Consider the following 24,836-nt stretch of genomic DNA (forward strand, 5'->3'; position numbering starts at 1 on the left):
TTATATATTATGTTATTTTATATTATATTATTTTATATTTTCTATTATTATATATTATATTATATATTACACATTCTATATTATATATGTTATATATTATATATTCGAATTTTGAATTGATATTTAAATACTATACATTTTGGTTTTAGTCTTATAAAAAGCATCGATAGTAGTGTATGAAAGTATTAATAGAATGCATACATTTCCCATTGAAAAAATTATTTTATCGAGCAATAACTCAGATTAGCATAAATGTTAATTAGCGACTTTTTGGTCGAGCATAGATTAAATATTATTTTTCCAACGTAACGAAAGAATTAACTTGTGTGAAGTTAATTATTACGTTATCTTTCCGACTACCGTGTTATGAAGTCGTATCAGAGTACGACATTTATATGCATAAGTAAGTAAGTAAGTACTTGTTCGCGTATCGTGTTAAAATCGCAGGTAAAGCGTAAAACGAGGTAAGAATAATATTGTTGGGAAATATCGTTTCTCTGTGTTTGAGAAGGGAAAGGAAAGGAAAGGAAAGGAAAGGAAAAGAAAAGAAAAGTAAAAAGAAAAAGAAGGGAAGGAAGGTTAGAAGCCCTGAAGGTACTCGAGACGCTTGTCTCTCGTTTGTTTACACGCTATGGGGTAACACCCTTCTAGTGGACCGCCTTACGAGCTTTGAATTATCGCACGATCAACGCTTCCGGCACGATCGATTCTGTGACACGCATCGATAACATCCTAGACGAACCAGAACCATCCTCCGCCATATTTGTTTGCAATTCCTCAATATCGATGTTCTGCAAATGCGTTACTGAGCTCCTCGGTTTGCTCATTCCTCCGTATGATTAACAATCGATTACTCATATCCAACAAGTTGTATATCAATCCTCCTCACTAACAAGCGAAATTAATTCATCTCAAGGTACATTAAAATACAATCTAAATTCAAAATTCATTTATATCCCATATCGATTTCTCCTAACCTCTTTTTTTTTTATTCCAAGAATTTTCTTTTCATATTATATATGCATGTATATATATATATATATATATTTAATAATGTTTTATACATACCGTTATGTATTGTATAATATATTTTAGATACGTCGTTCTGCTTTCAACGAGGCAACATTTATTTTTCCACGCTTTAAATATTCATTTTTATCAGATCGTTGATGTGACATACATAATCTCACGGGGTGAAAATATATTTGGCTACGTGTATTAAAAGTGTCACTTATTTTTCCATCTTCTCCACGTTAACGAGAGTAATTACGAAATTTCACTAAAAATTTATTTACGAGATTCTCTCTTCTGTTTGATCCTATGACAAGTATATGCTTAAATAATACGGTACTTAAAAATGTCACAAAATAAGATAAGTCAATATTAATTAAGCATTCTTTTATCAGATTTTACGATTGTTAAAAATAAATACACAGTTTCACATTATTATTTGAAAATGATTGTATTTATTAATTAATCAATTTTCGATTAAACATTTTCTGTATTTAATTACTAAAAACAAGAAAAGAAATATATCATCGTTATTTAATGACGAGCCACGAATATAAATAATTATGCATAATCATTCGGTGGATTGAATATTATTACAATTTATGTGAACACAATCCTTTTAATAATATTACTTTATTTTTTCATTTGAACGATATCGAAGAACAAAAGAAATCCTTTTAAATGTTATTTCCCCATTGACGATAAACCAATAAAAAACAAGACATTTTTGTCCCCTCACAACGATATTATATTTTACAAAACGTGGTAGCAAATTTGTTGGTCCATTATTCGGTTTTCTCTCTTGCATCTCGGTAGAGTAACACAACTACGATGTTCTAGAACGACGCCAAAAAAGGTTTCTTTTATCCCTGGCGAGTTGTGTCTCGGTAGTCCGACGTTTTAAATCCTTTTTACGATCATGGATTTTCAGCCGGCGGCCGATTGGTGAGAATCCCTACAACGAGTCTTTTCTGACTGTCCTACCCATCTCGTTCCTTCTTCACGCCCCCCTTACCACCACTCTCATCCTCCTACTACCCTCTACCCCGAATACGAACCCTTCTACCAACCAACCAACCAACCAACCATCCAACCATCCAACCAACCAACCAACCAACCCTCAACTGTATTTCTCTCCATCTTCGCTACTCGTCGTCTCCTTTTCTCTTCGTAGGAAGTAAAATATGCATCGATACATATTCAAACGGGAGAACACGATGGGTTCTCGTTTTGCACGAGCCATTAGCATTAATCGCCTTCCGGCTCGTCGCCATTGACCGAACGTTTATTCGCCGGGGAATTCATATTGTATCGAGCTCATCCTTGCGTCTTCGAATTATTCCCTTTTTTTTTATCTCTCTCTCTCTCTTTTTTTCTATCTATCTATCTATCTATCTTTTTCTTGCTCGTGAATCACCCATCCCTATTTCAGTGATATTATCGTCGAGCACGAAGGGTCAGTTGCCTCGAAGCTAAATTATCTCTCTCTCTCTCTCTCTCTCTCTCTCTCTCTCTCTTGGAAAAATAATTTTCATTTCGTATAACATCATAAAGAAAAATACTATTATATGTTATCTTTATGTATATATCTTTTGTTTCCAATAAAAAGAAAAAAAGAGAAATCCAAATTAATAATAAAAATCTTAACATACAAAAAGTAATAATCGCGTACGTTTAAAATGAGGAAAATTCTATATGTGAAATTTTTAATTAACGATAATTATTATAACGTGTTAAAATATGAAATATCGTTTGATTCGGGATTTTTCTTTCCCCTTCTCTTTTCTTTTTTTTTTTTCTTTTCTTTTCTTTCTTCATTTTAAGGCTGCTTTTCTTCCCCCCGAGAATTAATCCAACGGCAATTTCATCTCGTAAAGACGTGAAAGATTTTCTTATAGGAGCCAGATAGGTAAGATAAGTAATTTGATATAACGACGTTGGAAATATTCGATCGATTTTACTTACCGTTTTCATTGGCTAAGACGATAGAGTCCATAATGGGCGGGGAGGGGGGAGGGTGGGGGGAGATAGTTAATGAAGTAATCGAGACTTAATGAAATATGATTTATTACTAAATATGCGAAATATATACATTAGGCCATACACATAAGTACATAATCCTGTTCATTTTTTTTTATTTTTGTTTATTAATTTCTTTTGTGTGTTTTTTTTTTTTTGTTAGTTTGTTTAGTTTCTTCATATATCCTTTTTCACATTTTTTTTTCTCTCTCTCTCACACACACACACACACACACACACACACATACTCTTTTAAACTCTTTCGCGTCGAATTTCTATTTCCTCGGGTATTTTAATAAAGTGCACGCGAAACTGGGCGAGAAAAGTTTCTTCGAGCGGTGAGATGTTGATCTGTATTAATTATTTATATTACGATATTAGGTATATATGTATTTATATGTGTATGCACAAGTAAGGTAGGTACATATGTAGTAGTAGGTTGTATGTATTGTTGCCCCGTTTTCGACTCGACGAAAAGCTTCTCGTTTGAACAGCGATCCACGAGAAAGTTAAACAATGTTTATTATGCATTTATTGTGGTTTAACTGTTTGTATGTATATGCGTGTACACGCGAGTGTATCTCTGTGCGTATGTGTTTTACCGACGAAGATGTCGCGCGCACATACACGTAACACACACACACACACAATCCCAATTATTTAATATTATCCCTTGTTTCAACGTTTAGTTTCCTTAAATTGTAACGTGTGTATCGGAAGCTTTGTAACAACTGAAGGCTAAACACTGAGTAGTATTTTGGTTTTTGTTTATATTTATTTATTTATTTATTTATATTTATTTTATTATTTTTATTTTATATTCTTTTTGTTGTTTCTTTTTTTTGTTTTGTTTTGTTTTTTGTTTTTTAATTTCATATCATTCATTTACAATTAAATCTCGCGCGGGTGCGAGATCGTACGCGAACGCGAATTCGAACTTGAACGAGACGAGAGAAGATTTTCTCGAGGTTTAAACTCGATCACGTTCGATAGCAAAATAATATCATCTTGCGTCGCCGAACGAAGGTGATGAAGGAGAATGAGAAGAGGAGAGGTGAGCGGGGAAGGAGAAGAACAGGAAGATATCACCAACGAGCTATATTTTTATATATTATGTATGCATATATGTATATGATATGGATATGTGTGTATGTATATATACACGTACGACGAGGACGCATCATTTTTGTTTTCATTCTTTTAATGGACCATCGAAAGCACAAAAGGTTCTTTGAAATTCGCTCTCACGCTAACGTATCGCAATACAAAACCCTTTTTCTCTTGGTTCATTGCGCGTATTCTCACCTCTCTCTCTCTCTTTCTCTCATCATATACACACACCGTTTACGTAGGTATATATATGTTCGTATGTACGTACGTACATATGTATGTATGTATGTATGTATGTACAATGTTTATACAAATGTCTCGTGGAGATTTTTTTTAGTCGGTGATTTGAACATTTCACGTTATCTCGACTAGGAATGTCGACGATTTCACGGCCTCGGGGCCATCGTCCGAGAGGGAAAAGGAAAAACGAAAAAAAAAAAACGAAATTAAAAGTAAAAAAATAAAATAAAAAAAGATACGTTGTGGTGTCTACCTATCCTACGTATACAACAGATGATATACGTAGCTGCGTATCCGTGATATATGTATGTGTGTATTTTTTTTCTTTTTTTTTCTTTTTTTTTTAATATTCGTATCTTTCGCGTTACGTCACAAAGGAAAAAATCGTGGGAACCGGAACGCGTGACTAAATATTCGTGATCACGGCGATATATCGAATGATGACCAACGATATTCTCTAAAATGGACATTCGATTCGTGTCTCGTCGGAATGTTTTTGGAAGGAAAATTTATTAGAAGATGAATAAGAGAGAGAAAAAAAAAAGAAAATAAAATAAATGACAAAAGAGAAAGGACACGATTAATTTCGATTTTTCGTTCGGGGTTGAAAAATGACGACGCGGAACTTGGAGGGGGATTTGGAACAACAAGAAAAACGATTCTTCGTCGTTTTAATTTCTTTTTGTCTCTTTTTTCTTTTTCTTCACGTTTTTTTTCCTAGGGGATTTTTCTTCTTCTTCTTCTTTTTTTTTCTTTTTATTTTCGTCAAGAGGCACTACCGTGATCTATAAAATCTTGCCTCGAGTTGACGTAACCACTCGTGTACTCGTTCGCGTGTTAAAACATTCGTTAGAATAAACTTCAATTTTGGAGAATGAATTAACAACAAATATTTGTTAATATTAATTTTATTTAAAATCGATCCTTCTTTTCTTTTTTTTTTTTTTTCTTCTTAAAGAGACGAGACTATAATAGAGAAGAAAAGAAAAGAATCGCATCGATCGTACGACACGTGTGTCGAAACAAACATCATTTTAATTGTTAACAAATAGAATCGAAGAAAAAGAAAACAAACTAGTAGGAGAATGCATTTATTTAATTAACAACGACGATGACGTATCAATGAATGATTATTTCATGAAAGAAAGGAAGAAACGTGTGTAAAATTGTGAAGAATACTGAAAACAACAGCCCATCCTTCGTAGATCGTGACAGTGTAACGAGATTTCGAAAACGAGTAGTTGAACCTGAAGATAGAAATCGAAAGAAAGAAAGAATAAGCAACACAAAAACGTGGGAAAAAAGAAAGAGCGAAAGAGACAGAGAGAGAGAGAGAGAGAGAGAGAGATAAAAGAAAAAGAAAAAGAGAGAAAGAAAAAAGGAAGGAAAATGAAAAAGTAGGGAAGCGCAAGAGATAAAAGTAGGTGTTGAAAATAGAAAAGTTGGATGCGAGTAAGTCTGGATGGTTACTTGCCTTTGCTCTCGCTCGAATGAGCTTTCTCAAGGACAAAGCGTTAGCGAGGATTTTTCTTTCCTTTTCTTTTCTTTTCTTCAAAACCTAGCAAACCTCTATCACCCTTTTGCTCCCCTTAACACCCTTCAACGTCCCTCGATTCTCTTTAATGTCCCTTCTCGCGCGTTTTGCTCTTTTGCTTTTCGATTCTTCGTCTTCCCCTCACCCTCCCACCCCTTTTCTCACCTCTTTCTCACATCTTCGTAGTTCACTCGCGATTCTTTTCCCCCCTGTAACCCCTTCCCCCCTTCTCCACACCAATACCACCCCCATCTACGCCACGTCGCTTTACTTTTATCTTCTAGCGTGTCGGATGAGAAGCTCTTAGTATCTATCGCGAGTAAAAAGGTTCGAATGACGATTCGATTTTTCACCTGACTCTCTTTTTATTTTTTTTATTTTTTCCGAGGCCCCTTTTTCTCGAGAGAAAACGTAGGAAGACGTAGGAAGGTGGTTTACCACGAGCATAAGACTTCTCTATTTTCCCTTGTAACCATCCCTGCCACCCTCCGTGGCAAGAAACTATATGCATGAAACGATACCTATTTTATCAGTGGTTCGGTTCTTCGAGAAACCAGCCTAAAGAGATGTTGCTTTTAGACGGAAAGGAGGAACCAGCAAAGTGGTTTCTTGATGCGTCTAGTCTAACGATGATGCGATGTCTCTCTTCTCTTCTCCTCTCTTCTCCTCTCTTCTCTTCTCTTCTCTTCTCTTTAGTAAGGATGATAGGCCAGAGAGTATGGGTAAAGGAAGCGTACTATAATGGAAGGACGACCGCATATTACGGTCTACGTTTCTGATATGTCGCGTGCTATATCACGCGCCACGTCTGTGTGTATATATCTTCTGTATAGATGTAAGCGTGTCTATGTATGTATGTATGTCTATGTGTAAGGTTTATTATAGAGTGTCGTCATTATATTACATAGTAGCTTCTATCATGTAAGGAAGATTTGAGTTTGTTCCGAAGAAAGATCTCTGAACTTTGCGAACAGAACCGATTTATACGAACGTTCAAGGCTACTGTCAGTTTAAATAAAACGTGTTGATAACGTCGAACCTAGGTCGGACACGAGTCAACCTTTTAAATCGACTTATCTGAAATAAACTTCTCTCGCGATTTGGATCTTTTAGGTTTGGAAAAAGTATTTGACGAGAGTTAGGTGTGGTTTATCGTGTTTAAGATCGTAACGCGCGTGTTCTTAGTTTATAGGATAGATGTTCGTTGTTTAGGTCAAAGTGTCCTTTCATTCGATACGATCTCAGATTATCAAACATACTTCGAGTCAAGAACTCATTATACCGAATGTTACTATGTGTCTCTATGGTGAGTAATATATATGTGTCTTTGTGTGTGTGTGTGTGTGTGTGTGTGTGGTGTATGTGTTTAGAGACGACCACGAATCTCCCCAAAGTCGAGTTGGTCGAGCGTTTTGATGGGTTCCATTGTTCTCCAAGCAGAACAACAACAACCACCCCACCATTCATTCGTTCCTTCCTATTCGTTCGTCGTCGTGTAGAGATAAGCATGGCTGACTACTACTACTATTCGTCCAATAGTATTGAAGAGAACCTAGAGAGAAACTAGTAGTCTCGGCATAAGGCGTTTCCATGGGAAACGATCTTAAGTTTCGCCTCGGTGGACAAGTGGCATTCGGAAAGTTTTATAAATGCTACGTAACACCGAACTTCTTCTCGCTCGGACCTTTCCAAGAAGAAGAAGAAGAAGAAGAAGAAGAAGAAGGAGAAGAAGAAGAAGAAGAAGAAGTTTTTCCTTCGCATCGTCTCTCCTTCGTTCGTTCGTTTCTTCGTTCCTTCATTTACTGCGTAACGCGATTCTTGCTATATACATTTTCTCGTCTACCACTTCTTTTTTTCTTCTTTTTCTTTTTCTTCTTCTTTCCAGTCTCGGGTCGCGTAACAAAAAAGTCCGCCAACCTTCTACGCTTACTCGAACTTTATGTTTTGTGTACGCTAAAACTTCTCCTTCTTCTTGTCCTCCTCCTCCTTCTTCTTCTTCTTCACTCTTGTTTCTTTTTTTTCTTTCTTTTTATTTTTTGAAAATTCATTATTTTTTTTATTTTCTTCATTCTGTGTTGAAATTTAATTAGCAAACTCGACCTTTCCTTTTTTTCCTTTTCTATCCTCTATCCGCGATACTTGTATTTATTTTGACGAAATATTCGATAGAATTTATCGCACGGTTTGCAAGCAGTGTAAGTAGTCGTCTAGTTTGATTTCAAGAGAATATCAAATTTGTCAGATTGCGTTTCGATCGAAGCTACGCTAGACGATCTATGAAACAGCATAGAAAAACGATCTAAAAAACGACGTGTCCCAGCACCCCTCCCCCTTCCTCCCCCCTTCCCCCAATGATTCATTTTCGTTTTTCTTCTCGTTTCTTTTCGTTTTATCTTTCTTTTTTTTTTTTTTTTATTCGCGAGAAAAAACGAACCACACACGTTTGTAGAACGAACGAGACGCGGGTTTGAGTAACGAGCTAATTTTATCGCGGCAAAGGATCACGGCGCGTGAACTTTGTCCCCCTTTTTTTTCTTTTCGTACCTTTTTCTATTTCTTTTTTTTTCTTTTTTTTTTTTCTTTTTTTTCTACATACCTAGCAGCGATAACGCTCGCTCTCATAGTAATGCGTTCGTCGAAATGGAAACACTACGACAAGACGAGAACGAATAGCACTCTCTGTGATATACTCGTAGTAGAAAATAAAAGTGCCGCAGCTTTTTCCGATTCGAAGCTTTTACCCTTATTTCTCTTCTCCTCTCTTCTTCTCCACTCTCTTCTCTTATTTCTTTCTTTCTTTCTTTCTTTCTCGAGAAATCAATGTTGGATTTTCCTTTTTCAAACGTAACCTTCTCTCTATACACCATGGTTCCTTTATCCCTCTCCTCCCATCGCCCCCCTCCCCGATTTTCACTTCCACATCGTAGAAAAAAGTACGAAGATTCATGTCTCGAAGAAACATCCAAAAAACTTTTCGACAATTTTTTTTCTTAATTTTTTTTTTTTTTTTTTTTTTTTTTTTTTTTTTTGTCGATGGCAGTTATCGTGACTTTCTTTATTGCATTAGATATTTTATATTATATTGCATTTGACGATAAGATAAGAAAGAAATTGTTTTCTAAATTTTTATATCGTAAATAATATAATATGTATAATATATAACTCTTGTGACACTTTAGATTTTTATATAGAATTCAATTCTATTTCACGTTTTTTTGGATAATTCAATTTCGTTCGGGTGTTCAATTATTCGTTTACGATCAGTGCTCGATTACAATATGACGTTAAAGGATTTAAATATATATATATATCTATCCTTTTTCTTGTCTGTGTGTTTTTTTTTCTATTTATCTTCCATTCCCTTTTTCCTTCTCTCCTTCTCTTTCCCTTTTTTCTCTCTTGTGCGTTATTCAAGTTCGATGCAACCCTTTTATGCGAGTCGATATTTTTCTTTTATTTTCACTTCTCCCCCCTCTTCCCTCTTCACCGCGATATTTTTGTTTTATTTTTTTGTTTTGTCCTATCGTTCTTCGCACAATTGACTATCTATGCGCAATCTTTATATTATAACGGGTGATACCCGAGAAACACAACAATTGTAGTAGAGATACTTGGTATCCTTTTCGCGAGATGCGAGACTGTACAGTCAACTTTATTAATTAATTGATAACTACTTGCCCCAACGTTTCCTGTTACTTGCCAACCATATTTAATCATCCATCATCATCGATCATTATCGACGACGTGATTGTCTATCGTCACGAAACGTAATGCTCCGTTTTCTTCCTCTTTTCCTATTTTCTTCTTTTTATTACGTTCTTATTTTCCTCTGATCTTAATCTTTTTCACCCTCTCACCCTTTCATTCTCTCTCTCTCTCTCTCTTTCTTTCATTCTATTTTTTTCTCTCTTCTTTTTAAGGCTGGGAAAAAAAAATGCGAGATGAAAGTGAGCGAGAGAAAGGACAAAAGAAAGTCTTAGGAAATTCTTAATCCCTTTTTTATCTCTCTCTCTCTCTCTCTCATTTTTCTTTTATTCTTTTTTTCATTTTTTTTTGTTTCTTTTTTTTTTTTTTTCTAGGGTGTCTAAAGAGGCAGCAATAATCGTTGTAGCGTGAAAAGGGTCAACAGTAGACACGCGGATGGCCTCAGGAGACTAGCTTGGCCTTGAACTGAAACAGAGTAAATCAGAAAAAAAAGTCGGTACTTAGTTTTAATTTCTTAATTATTATTATTACTTTAATGAGTCTCTTTTAAATGACATAATTTTGTTAGAGATTAAGAAAAAAATATAAGCTGATCCTGCTTGCTTACGCATACACGTTAATGTATTATTCGCATGGAAACAAGAAGAAAAGAAAAAAGAAAAAATGTATGCTACGAAAGCGCATGCATGCACGATATTTTCCTGGGAATAAAAGTGAATTTTTGAAAAGTTTCGAACAAATATTTCACGCGAATATCCACGCGAGTGGTATACAATTTACGATCTCATTTCGTTTTTCCATGGGATTTTTTTTAAAGAACGCATTCGAAAGGTAAAAGAGAAAAAAAAAAAAGGATTTATTCCAATTACCTGCGTACTTTGAAAAATATCTTGATAAAAGCGTTTCGAAGGGTACAAATTTTTCTATACAGTGATTTTATATTTCCCATCGAAGAAAATATCCTTCCATCTTCGGTTATACGTTTGAAAAGCGACAAGACGTCGAAGACGTCACGAATATTATGTTTATCGTTCTATTTCATATTGAAATTTTCTTATTTCCTCTTTTATTTTCCTTTTTTTTTATTTCTTATCTCTCTCTCTCTCTCTCTCTCTCTTTCATAATAATTTATGCATTAAATCGAATAGGTTTCATTTTTTATATGTTCTCGAATAGAAAAAACAGCATAGATGACAGATCATGTTTTGGGTCGAATTAAAATGTCGAGAGGTGAGCAACACGTGCACCTATATGCACACATATACGTGCATAATCTCGCAGGGAGTAAGGGTGGGGGATGGGAGGGGGTTATACCTATTACATGTATGCACTTTATCATCAGTTTGGAGAAGGTTTCAATGGCATCGTTATACTCGGGATTGGTCAAATGCCGCGTATTATTTGCATTGTAATTCGACAAAGCTCTTCCCACTGGGATTTATATGCCGTGGCGTTGCATAACTAATGGCCATTTGATTATTCTTGATATGCATTGGTAACAGTTTCCACGTGCATATGTACCTATACATTCATATATGTACATGCGAATGAGAAGACTCACACGATTTGGTTTAATCTAAATGTATTTGCGAAAGGAAGTACGATCGAACGACTAACACTTCGATGGATTCGTTATTTTCGATTGTGTCCAATTGGAAAAATACGAATTTGTTTGACGTACCTATACACATATGCCTATACTAAGAAAACTGAACATTCGTAATTGTAACGTGTTTCTATTTTTAATTCGTAATGAAAACTTTACGTATACTATATTTTTCTTCTGTAATTAGTATTTCTTGATATATGTTATGAATATTATGTTGATCGTTTTGTTTATTGTTGTAATATTCTATTTTTGTTTTTTCTTTTTTTTAGAATAATTAATATTTTTATTCGGCTCTATGGGCCGAACTTTTTGTTATAAATAAAACAAAAATAATTGCAACTGAAAATCTCAACAATTATAAACATATATATGCAGATGAAAAAAAAAGTTTTCGGTTTAAAAAATTTGATTACAATAAATTTACTGTGTAACTTTCTGGTAACAACGGCCCATAATGTTTCCACTTCTGCGTAGAAAAATTTAAACGTGAAATTCTACGAAGTATTTTGTCACACAACATTGTCACACATACATTGCATTTTAAACATTTTATTTTCGGAATTCCTTTACACCCGGGATTTGCAGCAGCGTCTTCTGTTGTCCGAAAAAAATTGGCCAATGTACTACTTCATTTTTTCGCACGTTTTTGTTTATCTACATTGATAAAAACAGAACGCTCTCTTTTCTTACGGATTCCTTTGTACTCCTGACATAAACGAAATGCAATGTCAGTTTTAAATGTCAATAATTTATATTGATTCCTGGGGCTTACAAAATGAATTTTGTCAAAGGATTCACGATCGGATTAAACTAAATAAATATCAAATATTTTTCCCGTACAAATTTATCCCTTTGCTATCTTTATAGCTCTTCTGCAATAAAACTGATAAACATGATCAGGAATTGTTCGCTGCAACAAATTCTTCAACTTATTCTGCCATTTGACGGAACACACAAGCTTTATCCTAAATATACAGAAATGTCCTTTATAGGCCATTGTTACTTTGAAGTAACAGAACTGTATCATAAAAAAAAAGTAACAAAATGATATTTGAAATGCAAAAAGATAAGTTTTTATTGATATTCAAACTCAGAACTATTATATATAATACATAATTTTTTATTTGGTAAACACCGACAGAAGCACAAATAATAATATCAATTGGAAAAAAAGTTTTTGCTTGCTTCTACTGCAGACACCTTGCACAACATTTATTTTGTTTTTTCAGGTTGATGGTACTAGCAAATATTGTATTGGTATTAGTCGTCTAGGAGACATTATAAAATTAAGATGTATGTGCCATCTCATTAAAAAAACTAAAATTATTTAGTAGAATGCCGAAAAATGATCATGTTATCTGAAAGTAACACTGGCCCATAGAGGGTTAATTAATAATTGAAAAAAAAATATTTATAATACATATAAATAAAGTTTTGATTGATTAAATTGAAATGAATTATCAAACATGTTTTGACAATAAATATTTAGGTACACATGGCATGAAAATGATAGTCAAAAGTAGTTTGGCAGCGAAAATGTTAACACATTGAACGCTGGCCTCGCGTTTATATCGAGATTCTTTTTTTACAATATGTAAGCACGTTTCAAACGTTGATAAATATATTCTACTTGTTCTTGTTTATTGTTTTCTGTATTTATATAATTTCTAACAAAACGTAGATAATGTTTTATGCAAAATCAAGATGAATAATCACTCTGCAAAAAATTAATTTAAAAGTAAATATCTGTTTCATAGTAAAACAAGCAACATGAGCATCAGCGTTCAATATCTTAAGAAAATTTTCCCGATCTAATTTTGTGTGTAGATATTTTGTTCTAATATTCTGTCTCTTTTGGGGTTGATTAAAAATGATATAAAAAATTAATTTACTCATAAGACGATTGTAAGTTATCATTTAACAAAAAAAGTGACTGAAGAGTAAGAATATTTCCTGTCGTCGAATAAATTTTATAAAATCACGTGACTTCGTTCCATATATTTTAAATAGTATAATCAAATATAAAGGAAATATATTATTATATCACATAATAAAGTTAATTGTGTGATACATCTTTTCTATATACATACATATATTGACGTTAGTATATGGTATTAATTATCTCCAAAGTAACGCCCGACGACGAATGCATATAAGAGCAATGAAAATGTCGAGTCAAGAGGTAACGTCGACTAATTTCACGAGATTAAGCGATGCTTCTTCTTTCGGAAATGTCACGTAATTTTACGACCGTATTTTCTCGACGAGAGATGGTTGTTGAAAAATGAAGAAAGGAACTAAGAGAGGAACAAGGGAAAGGGAATGAGAAAATAGACACAGAGAGAGAGAGAGAGAGAGAGAGAGAGAGAGAGAGAGAGAATAAGAGTGAGTGAGTTTGGTACGATAGGATAAGATAAGAGAATAAGAATAAGAATAAGAATAAGAGAAGGAACGAAGGAATACTAATAAAATGGACAAGCTTGTAGAATACTACCGACTAATTTAAGTCGCAATTAGAGAGTAACTAACACCACCGGATGCATCGCAGGCAGACACCGACAACGAAGTTGGCCATATTCACACACAAGAAAGATATAAGTAAAATGATGTAATAAAAGGATAGAGAAAAATAGAGATAGAAAAAAAGAAACGTAAGGATGGTGGAAGGTAAGATAATAGATAGTATATTACTTGGTAGGTAATACTTGTGAAATATTGTTTCAATTTCTTGGTGGTGCTTTTGCTCACGAGAAATTTTCATTCGCGGTTAACGAAAGGAACGCGTTAGCCTTACTCGAGTTACATTTAAGAGATATATCATATGATAATATTTTAACAACTTAAGAATCATAAAATATCGGTAGTTTCCTGTCGTAGTTTTGAGAGTTAGATTATAAAAAGAAAAAAAAAACGGGGGATTGCAATTTAGACGAAAGAATGATTGATACTTTATGGGTAATATCACGGTTTTATGTTAAATTCATGCAAGATTTATAAATAGACGAGGTATTGTCTTTGAATTTTTATTACAAAAATTCTCACGAACATTTCTTTCGATCTGATACATTGTGAATCATATATTATATTTATCGATAATTTTTTTAACGCAAAAAAATTTTTTTTAAATTCTGATTGCATAAATGGTATATTTTTCGCTATACATAAATCGTAAAATATATGACTTTTTGAAGATGGTTTCGTTTGATCCATTGCGATAGAAAGAAATACGTTCAGTGTTAAAAAAAAGTATTAGTAATTTTATTTGTATTGAAAAAAAAAGAAAAATTGCAATTACGATAAGAAAAAGATGAAAAATGAAAAAAAGAAGATGAAGTAATCTACTCACCGAAAACTTCCGTTGTCCTTACGTCATAGATTTGACCGTTCTGTTCTTGGTTCGATTGAACGATTGCTTCGCATCTTGAAAATAGAAAATAACAAAAATGAACAAATGTGTTAAGAGAAACGTAACGTAACGTAACGTAATGTAACGTAACGTAACGAAACGAAAGGGAGGATTAAAGGATGGAAGATAATATTAAAGAGGAGGTAATACGTCAGTTATGAGTTAGAAACTTTACCTGACGTTTATCTTCTCACTAGAGAGATGGTCAGGTTCAAGTTTCAGTCGGAGACTCGATACCATCGAGATCATACCGTGCTGTTCTAGTTTCCCTTCCAAATCAGCTTTCACCTAGAGAACAAAACGCGTGACGTGAATTTAGGAATATGAATGAATTTTCAACATTTAACGCGACCAACAGTATGCAACGAGAATTACGAGATATTTAAATAAATAATTTAAAGCTTTTATACAGCCAGTAACGCCACGGACACTCATCGTTATGAAAGCGATGTCCGTATATGGAAAATTTTCATTTCCCGACTCAGCCAACTCAACGAATTCTATCGCGGAATGTTGCGAAAATACGAACATCTGCCTATAACGTCGACACGAATTTGTGCACGCGCGCACACTCGTGTGTGTGTGTGTGTGTGTTTTGTATGAATAAAAGAGAGAATATAGAAAGAGAGAAAGGATGTAATGTTGTTAGCAATCAAACGTGAAAATGAACGGGAAATTTAGGATGTACGATAAACGGTGACGCTTTTAAACGAGTAAAAACAGTCAAAACCGAAATATAATAGTTTGACGTGTTGATAAGTAATCACGCGTATACGCGTGATATATAAATAAAATCTAATTAAATTAATAAAGATTTTCGACTTATCGATGCGATTACTTGCGAAAGGGTTAACTTTGAAAAATATGTGTAATATTATATCTAGCAAATGTGGAACATCAGGTAAGGATGTAGAAATGAGGAATACGCTTTGAAGGTATTTAATGAGCTAAAAGATTGTAGGTCTCTTTGAGGATTTAGAGAGGAGTAATTAGAAGTGGATGATTATGATCATGAAGGTCGTCGTTTGAATTCAGTAATGACTAGCAAAGAGAATAGGAACATGAAAATAATGTAAAAATATTTAATTTTCGTTATTGTTAGTATTAATTGAATTAAAGAAAATAACAATAATAAATAAATAATAAAAGAAAAGTAAGAAACCGGTCAGTTTGAAAGATACTTTTTTTTTTTTATATTTCTCTCTCTTCTTTCTCTCTCTCTCTCTCTATCTATCTCTGTCTCGTTTTTTGAATTCCCCCTAATTACAGTTCCCATCGGGGAAAGAAATCCACTTTCTTATTCAGATTATTCTTGATCTTCGGCAGGCCATTACCACTTTCGAAGCTTTTCTGACGATCGACCATGCATTCTAAATTTGAAACGTTCGATTTTTCAAGCATCTTCATAATGCTTATTTTCTTTTCCCTCCGTTTCTGCATTCGCGCCAGTTGAAATTTTATCATCATCCACGGTAAGAGAGGAGTAGCAGCAGCACAAGTAGCAGCAGCAGCAGCAGCAGCAGGAAGGAAAAAGGCCGGATACGCGAGTCTCTTCGAGCGCATAAATTTTCCAGTAACGATTGCTTCCGAAGAAAAACAGCTCGGGTAAAGCGTTTTATAAAGGTTCCCCCATTTTCCTTTCTCTCTTTTTCCAATCTTCATTTTTATCTCTCTCTCTTTCTTTCTCTTTCTTTCTTTTTCTCGTTCTTTCTCTGTAGCATCGTAAAAATTAATTGAGGTGGAACGAGATTAGTACTGTCGAAGAAAAGAAATGGTTCCTCGAGAGATACATGTCAGTAACAAAAAACAAAAAAAAAAAAAAAAAAGAAGAAAGCACTTGGTTTCTTTTAAAAGAAAAATTGTTTTCCCGTTTTTTTTTCTTTTTCTTTTCTTTTTTTATTTCCAATGTTACACGTACATATTAACAACAAAGGGAAATGAATTATTCAGTAAAGTAAACGTGATCGATAAAAATGTTTCCAGTTCGCGTAGGAAAAACTTTTCCGAGCAGAAAAATAAAAGCGCGAGAGTAATAACGAGGAAAAAAACAAAAAGAAATAAAAAGATAAGAAGGATAGAGAGAGAGAGAGAGAGAGAGAGAGAGATGGATAGATAGAGAGAAGTACCCTATTTCCTCGGATCTTTTTTTCTTGTTCTTTTTCTATTCCTTTTACTTTTTCTTTTTTTTCTTTACCGTTCAATAAACGCAAAAGAGATCTATATAATAATCTTTTCGTCGTGTCGTTAAAGATTCACATATTCCTAATGGATTTCCACTTGGTCGTTAGAAGAGAAAGCTAATCGATTCGACTTCATTTTTTATTTATCAAGCCCGTATTTGAAAGACAATGTTTTAACGAGAAACTTCTTAACCTCATTTCTTTCATTCTTACTTTTTGTCTTTCTTTTTTCCCCCTCTTTTTTTTTTCTCTTCTTCTTCTTTTATCGTTGCCGTATCTCTGTTAACTCGATCCAATGTAGAAAAAAAGAAAATTCGTTGATCAAAGTATTTGTATTGTATAAAAGAGTAGTATTATTTAATCGCAAACTTACTCCGATGGAAATCAATTTTGCTTTTTTTTTATGTATCAACATTTAAATAATAAAAAAGAATGAGAAAAATAGTGACCTATGAGAAAGATGGACGATTACGAAGACGTAGATTGTCCTTTTGCAACGAGGTAACAATTAAAAGAAGGGCTCTCGTGCGTCACCGCCATCACGGGCTTTCCTCGAGACTCTCCAAAAGCAAATTAATCTCTCCCTCTCTTTCTTTCTCTCTCTCTCTCTCTCTCTCTCTCTCTTCTCCTCCTATTTTCTTCTCTTTCTCTTTCATTCACATTTCCTCGGATTAATTAGAGGATTTCCCTTTCACCTTCAGGAAATTGCCTCCTTCCATCATCTCAAACGCTACTTTTATTCTTCGAATTTGCGAATATCTTATCATTCTTTCTTTCTTTTTTTTCTTTTTCTTTTTTTCTTTCTTTCTTTCTTTCTTTCTTTCCTTCCTTTTCTCTCTTTCATTCATGTTGCACGAACCAACCGAGGAGGAACGAAACTAAGTGAATTGTTCTAGAAATGATGGTTTTAAACTGTTCTATTTATTGTTCCATTTTCATGTTCCTCTCTTTTTCCATTTTTTAATTTTTTATTTTTTCGATTCTGAAAAATGTATTTCAACTTGTTCCTCGTATTTGTCGCTCCTACGGTTTTTTTTTGTTTTTTTTTTTATTATTCATTTCGTTCCTTTTGTTTAGCCATATTATGAGAGAAACGTTAACAAAAAAAAAGAAAAAACGGATCTATTAATGTCGATTAAATAAATAAACGCGAGGGGCCGATTTATGAATGGCTTTTTTCTTTCGTGTTTTATGTTCGAACAATGAAACTCGGTTATTCGAATATAATACGTGTTTCTTATAGAACACCGAAGTAAAAAAATCCAAATTTATTCCCGTAAAGTGTGGCAATCAAAGATATTATAAGCATAACTGTTTGAATTATCGATTACATTTTTATGCGAAAATTCTGGACGATGTCTTTTCGAATATAATTTTGGAAAAAAGAATAAAATGAATTTTTTTTTCCTTTTTTTATCTTTCTTTTTAATCCTACAGTTTTTTTTTTCGATCTTCGAGTTACTAATTCGTAAATATTTGAAATATAATTTTGTAAACGAACAACTTTTGTTCTCGTTCAACTTTCACTTTCATTTCTCTCTCTCTCTCTCTCTCTCTTTTTTGTTTCTCTTTTTCTTTTTTCTTTAAATCTTTATTTTTTATTTGTTATAATACACGATGCCCAAAGTGGATAGAACATTCTCGTTTCTGTCTTTTTCCTTTTCTCTTCTCTTCTCCTTTTTTTCTTTTTTTTTTGACATTTCTCTCGCATTGTTTCTATTTTATTCGAACGATACGAAACGAAACAAAATATTCGCTTTATAACTACCTTGTCGGAAACGATCCGCGCCTTGTCTCGTTAAATGATTGGTTTATATAGACTTTGGGAAAAGTGGTCGATTGGTTCGTGGTTTTAATCGACGTTCTATGATAAATGATTTTCCAAATGCTACCAGAGGTCAATCGAGAAAATAATTATCTTTTTTTATAAAATATATGTACTCTATTGGATAAATAAAAAACAAAGATATATATATACAAAGAGATAGAGAGAGAGAGAGAGAAAGAAAATTACAAAATACAGGAAACGATAATGAGTTGTGTGGTTAACAAAAACACGAAAGGATACATTAACGGTAATAAATTTTCACATTTAACGGGATATATTAAATTTTAAACAATAGAATCTAGACAATAAAAGTTCACATTCTAAACGAAGTTTACACGAAAAGATAGAGAAAGAGAGAGAGAGAGAGAGAGAGAAAATATGTTCTATTTCTTTCCTTGCCGTTTTCGATGTTTTCCCATGTGAACGAGAGAAAATTTACGTAAACGAACTTCATACGTTTGAAGATTTAAACAACTTTATTAAAAATTGACGAAGGAAGAGAAGAAATCTTCTCCAAGAATTTCATTTTTATCGATCGATATTTGATGGATGCAGTATATCCTATCAGGAATTCGTAAATATTCGCGATGCATGTATAATAAAAAGAAATCTGTTGGCGGAGACAGGCTCCTGTAAATGTTTTGATATTTACCTGTGATTACGATTAAAATCCTGAACGTGAAATTTCTCTTTCTCATTTTCTTCCTTTATTTATTTATTTCTTTCTTTCTTAACAAGATTCGGCCAATTAATAATATTGTTATGCTAATAAAATTATGCATGTGTGTACATTTATCATCGTAACGTTTCTTGTTATTCATATTAATGTATCACGTAAGCATAAATTACTTATAATTCTCGCTAAAAATTGATTGTATTTTTTCTTATTAATTTAAAAAAAAAAAAAAAGAAAAAGAAATAAAATTTCTTTTTTTCTTTTATTATATTCTCTCGTTTCGTTGCTTTTTTTTTTTTTTATTAACCATTCCTTCTTTCCTACTCTTTGTTTAGGATATATTTTTTGTATGATTTATTTCGTTTCCACCCCCTCCCCCCTTTCTACTTCTTTCTCGTTAGTCGTTATAAAGTAGAAATAAAACAGGAAGTGAATTTTTGTGCTCACCTGTTCGTCGTTGATGAACCACTTGAGATGCGCACCAGGATGGGACCTGTCGCTGGTGCAATTCAGGGCAAGAACGTCGCCGCTAGCGTAAATCTTTTCTTCGCCCGTTATCTTGGGACTTTCTTGGGGTAGAGCTGCGACAAAATTGCAAAGAATTTCCATGAATGACGCGGAATGGGAGGGTGGGAGAAAGAAACACGAAAATTTTTGTCCGTTCTACCGAGATAACGAGAGGGAGAGAGAGAGAGAGAGAGAGAGAGAGAAAAAGAATGAGATAGATACAATGACTCACGAAAGTATTTGTGAACACACTTACCATGAAATATTTTATTAATTAATATTTAATGATTTATTTTTCTTAAAAACGCGTAAAGTTTGCTCTAGCCACACTAGTATTTGAACAGATAACTTTTAAATCTTGAATATTTAATAGGACCACCTTTTTATGGCTCGAATAACATCTTGTAAACGATTACGTATACTGTTTATTATTTTTTTTTAACATTTAGTGATATGAAACTTCATACTTCTCGTATCATAACTATCATCATCTAATCATAACTATTGTAAATATTTATAATTCGATTTGCTTGAAACTTGCCTTATATAACTGGAGAGTTATAACTCAATTCAATGTTAATAATAATATGTTGGAATATATTTAATATAATTAATAACATATTTCACGAGATAAGGGTGTTCAAATCACTTACAAGTGATTCATCAAGTGTTCACTTTCGTGAGTTACTGTAGATAGATAGATAGAGAGAAAAAGAATTGAACGAAATAAAAAAAGAAAAAGAAAAAGGAAACAAAACATAGAAATAAATAAAAAAAATGATAACGATGAAGATCGATGGACAAAAATTAACGAAAGATTCGATCGGTACTATAACGCGACCTGAATCATTTTCAGGATCAATTATTGTTTCGATTAATATCTAAATAACGTAGAACGAATTAACGCCGTGGAATTACGCCAATTACTAATAATACATATTGGGAATAAGAGAAACCATAATCCGTTGGTGTTTATAGAATAGGCGGATAATATTTAGCGAGTAATCTATGAAAGCTATCATCCATTTTTCGAGCAATGAAAAAGGATTAGTAGGATTATTTGGGATTTCAAATGTTACGAGTATATTTTCTATTATATATACGTACATACATACATACATACATGTAGGATTGGGTTCGTTTGAAGGTATACGTATAATGAACCTATATATACACACCCCGAGGGGTTAATTCTATTTATAAAATATTTAATAAAACAGAAGATAAAGAAATAAACGCTACAGAAGATGCCTCACGATTTTTAGGCAACGTAAAATGATTCGACTTAATTCGACTTTGCTTTTCTGACCGATCGATATACGTTCGTTATATTACCCTCTCGTCTTATACCTCTTGTAAACGAACATATTTTAAATAAAACGTTATCCTTCACCTCATACATCTTGTAAATAAACATATTTGAACTAAAACGTTATTCTTCATCTTATATATCTTGTAAACACACATTTGAATTAAAATGATTTCCTTCATCTTACAACGTTCTTTCATACACATACTCTTTCTTTCCACCGACTGTCAGCTGTTTATTTTATGTTCTTTTTCTTTTCATGGATCTTTATACCGTTCACTCATACCGTTTTGTTCTTAAACCACTGTTATCACTCCTACATACATACATACATATATTATATTTATATGTGTATCGAAGTTCCTAGACTTGTTTTTTTGTCTTCGGGGTAAACAATTTTGAAATATTAAATATCGAATTTCGTGATTGTGCAATCTGTTCTAGGTTGATCCAAAGATTCTTTTGATCTTGTGTAACCAAGCATTTTAAAGGTATGTACTCCATCATAGCATATGCTCATTTTTAAAACACGAAGAAAATGCTGTCGTTTATTAGACCTTTTATATGCAAAGAAATTTATAAAAGCACGAACGTATACGTGTACGTGTACGTGAATATATATATATATATATGTGTGTGTATATATATTTTCACGTGCGCATAACGTTAACAAGAAAATTTCAATCATGCTATACATTTTTATTAACAATACTTTAAATTCCTTGTATTTGAAATTTCCCGTTTTAAACATTGAATTTTTCGATTAACCAAAGAACGTAAATAATTGTTACTCGTATTTAATCGTTAATGGTAAAAATACCAAAAAGAAAAAATAAAACACATTTTTTCTCTCTCTTTCCTTTTAATCATTCTCCCTCTCTCTTTCTCTCTCTCTCTCTCTCTCCCTCTATTTTTTGGTCACTACAAAAGTATATGCAGATTCATTATACGCGATTATACACTATACATATTTATACACGATGTGTATATAAAATTTGCATACTCGTAAGCAGCAATCGATGTATACCGACTAATTATTCTCCAAACGTGTCGCGCACGCGCCTGTTTTGCGATTCTTCACTGGGAAATTTATTTTCATCATTTCCCACGATTCTCATGCGAAAAAAAGAGAGAGAGAGAGAGAGAGAGAGAGAGAAAGAGAAATTTTTTAAATCCCATTCGAATAGATTTATTTTCATATTGGACGAATTAATAAAAAAATATTATCAAGAATAACTTTTCCCGTATTATTTTGAGGAAAAAGAAAAGAACGTTTTAACGAATTAATAATGATATCGAACTAAGTAGATTTTATGATTCTTCGTTTATTAACTGAATACCAGAAGAAAATTCTTCATATATTATGCCGTTTTTTTTTAAATGCATCGCATTGGTTCAATGCGATTTCATTTTACGTATATCTTCGCATATTAATTGGATAAAAAAAGAAAAATGTTTTCATGTATTATGCTGGATTTTAAAGCACGCACTGGATCGATAAGATTTCATTTCGCGTTTCCTTTCGAAGATATTTATTTTCATCATTCCATACGATTCTTTTGTGAAGTAAACAGATGTATATATCTTTTTATAAATCTAATTGGAATAGAGATTTATTTTCATATAAGACGGATAACTAATACAAAATAACTTTTTATATATTATTTGTATAATAAAGAATGTTTAATCAATTCATGTGACATTTTAAATGAATTTACAGATTTAAAAACTCATAATATAACTTTGAAGATCTATAAATATGTAATATGATTCATAAATTGAATAAAAGAAGATATAATTCTTGGAACATTTTTTCTTTTAGATATATATATATATAGAGTTAATCGATAATGAAAGATTTCAGATAGTAGTTCATCCAGATTAGTCTATTTATGAATATATTAATATTATCTAAAAATGAAAATGAATTCTTCCATTTCCCTTTATCAGTCGTTCGGAAGCGAACGCGGCTAAATCCATTTCTTGATATTTTTTTATTTTTATAAATTTTAATGGAATGAATAATATTATTTTTAGTTATTAAAGGATTTATTCCTTTTTCTATCTTTTTCAGTTGTCAAAAAGTAAAAATTTGAAAGTTTTTAAAATGCTACTTATTTGTCATAATAAATAATGAACGTTTTTATTTGCACATCCTGTACGTATCTTTGTTTTGTTGCAAAACCCATCCTTTGAAAAAAGATATACTATACATACTTTTTGGATCAAATTAATAAATAAAAATTAAAGAAAAAAAAGAAAAGCATCATGAATTTTTTTCAATTGTTATTTTTTTGGACTTAACCGTATTGGATTTTAAGTTACTCATACATCATTATAAATTTACAATCATTTAATTAAATTCGAATAAATATACAGGGCGTGTTGTTCCACCAACTATAACTACCTAAATCTTTACGTTTTTTGTTATAATAAAGAAAAATGTTATATATAGAAAACTTATATGGCACGAAGAGGTATATAAGGTAGTGTAAACATTTAGGTGCTGATAGTTGGTGGACTACCCTATATATTTGGTATTGGATTTAATCGAAAATAAAATTTAGGACAAAAGAGTTCTAGCAACCGAAGAATATTTCTCTCTTTCTCTCTCTCTCTCTTTTTGACGTCATTTAGGTAGTGTAAACATTTAGGTACTGATAGTTGGCGGACCATCCTATATATTTGGTATTGGATTTAATCGAAAATAAAATTTAGGACAAAAGAGTTCTAGCAACCAAAGAATATTTCTCTCTTTCTCTCTCTCTCTCTCTCTCTCTCTTTCTCTCTCTCTCTTTTTGACGTCATTAAGGTAGTATAAACATTTAGGTACTGATAGCTGGCGGACCATCCTATATATTTGGTATTGGATTTAATCGAAAATAAAATTTAGGACAAAAGTTCTAGCAACCAAAGAATATTTCTCTCTCTCTCTCTCTCTCTCTCTCTCTTTGACGTCATTTAATTTAGTTCGAGTGAAGATAGCAGACAACATGCATGAAAATCGTTGCCGACTTTGGTATCGCGATGAAAGTGCAACCTCCAGATAATCTTTTAAAGCCGTCGTGACACCTAGCTTAGAATATTCAACGAAGCCATTCGCGACTCGCGGTCGGATTGATCCATTCAGGTTACACGTTTGTTACTTTTCCTAGCAGAGATATATTCGTTTAAAGCGGGTTAAAGGTAACCATCGTGCGGGATAGGTAGCAAGAGATTTTCCTTTCGAAAGAGAATCGAATGTCGGGATCAAAGTTGACTACGTTGACGACGACGACGACGACAACGACGACGAAGAAGACGACGGTAACGACGATGATGCTTCTTCCTTCGATCTTCGATGCCAATCAGCTAAGACGCTAATACCCGTTAAATGTCAGAACGGAAGGAGGGAAACAATTTGCAAACGAGAGGATAAATCGATTAAATTCTTGTTAAACGATCGACAAACTGTCACATGACTCACGATTCGTATCATCTATCTTATAATCATATTTCACTAATTTCACGATTTTTTTTTGTCTAATCGTTTCTTATTAACAAATTGTATAATTGTATCTCAGAAATTTCACAAATCTTTAATAGAATCTCCTGTTAACTTGTCATTTCGATATGCTGTATATATTCGTTGTCTTTTTGCTCTAAGTTATTTTAGGGGTACATCAAAGATTTTTATTTTAAATATATATATATATATATATA

The 24,836-nt window shown here is 32.8% G+C and overlaps 1 protein-coding gene across 1 annotated transcript in view; it reads right to left on the reverse strand.

Annotated features, from left to right (window-relative positions):
* Positions 1-8,471: 8,471 nt before the first annotated feature.
* Positions 8,472-24,836, reverse strand: part of LOC106791812 — a 77,668-nt gene continuing 61,303 nt past the window's right edge. Inside the window, exons 5-8 of the mRNA XM_014757758.1 lie at positions 19,766-19,899; positions 14,810-14,922; positions 14,575-14,648; positions 8,472-10,084 (exon numbers count right to left, since the gene is read on the reverse strand). Of these exons, the coding sequence (XP_014613244.1) occupies positions 9,999-10,084; positions 14,575-14,648; positions 14,810-14,922; positions 19,766-19,899 (407 nt within the window). The 3' untranslated portion in view covers positions 8,472-9,998. The remainder of the gene's footprint in view (positions 10,085-14,574; positions 14,649-14,809; positions 14,923-19,765; positions 19,900-24,836) is intronic.

This window comes from Polistes canadensis, unplaced genomic scaffold (genome assembly GCF_001313835.1).
Source record: "Polistes canadensis isolate GaletaPanama2010 unplaced genomic scaffold, ASM131383v1 scaffold_8, whole genome shotgun sequence".
NCBI classification, from domain to species: domain Eukaryota; kingdom Metazoa; phylum Arthropoda; class Insecta; order Hymenoptera; family Vespidae; genus Polistes; species Polistes canadensis.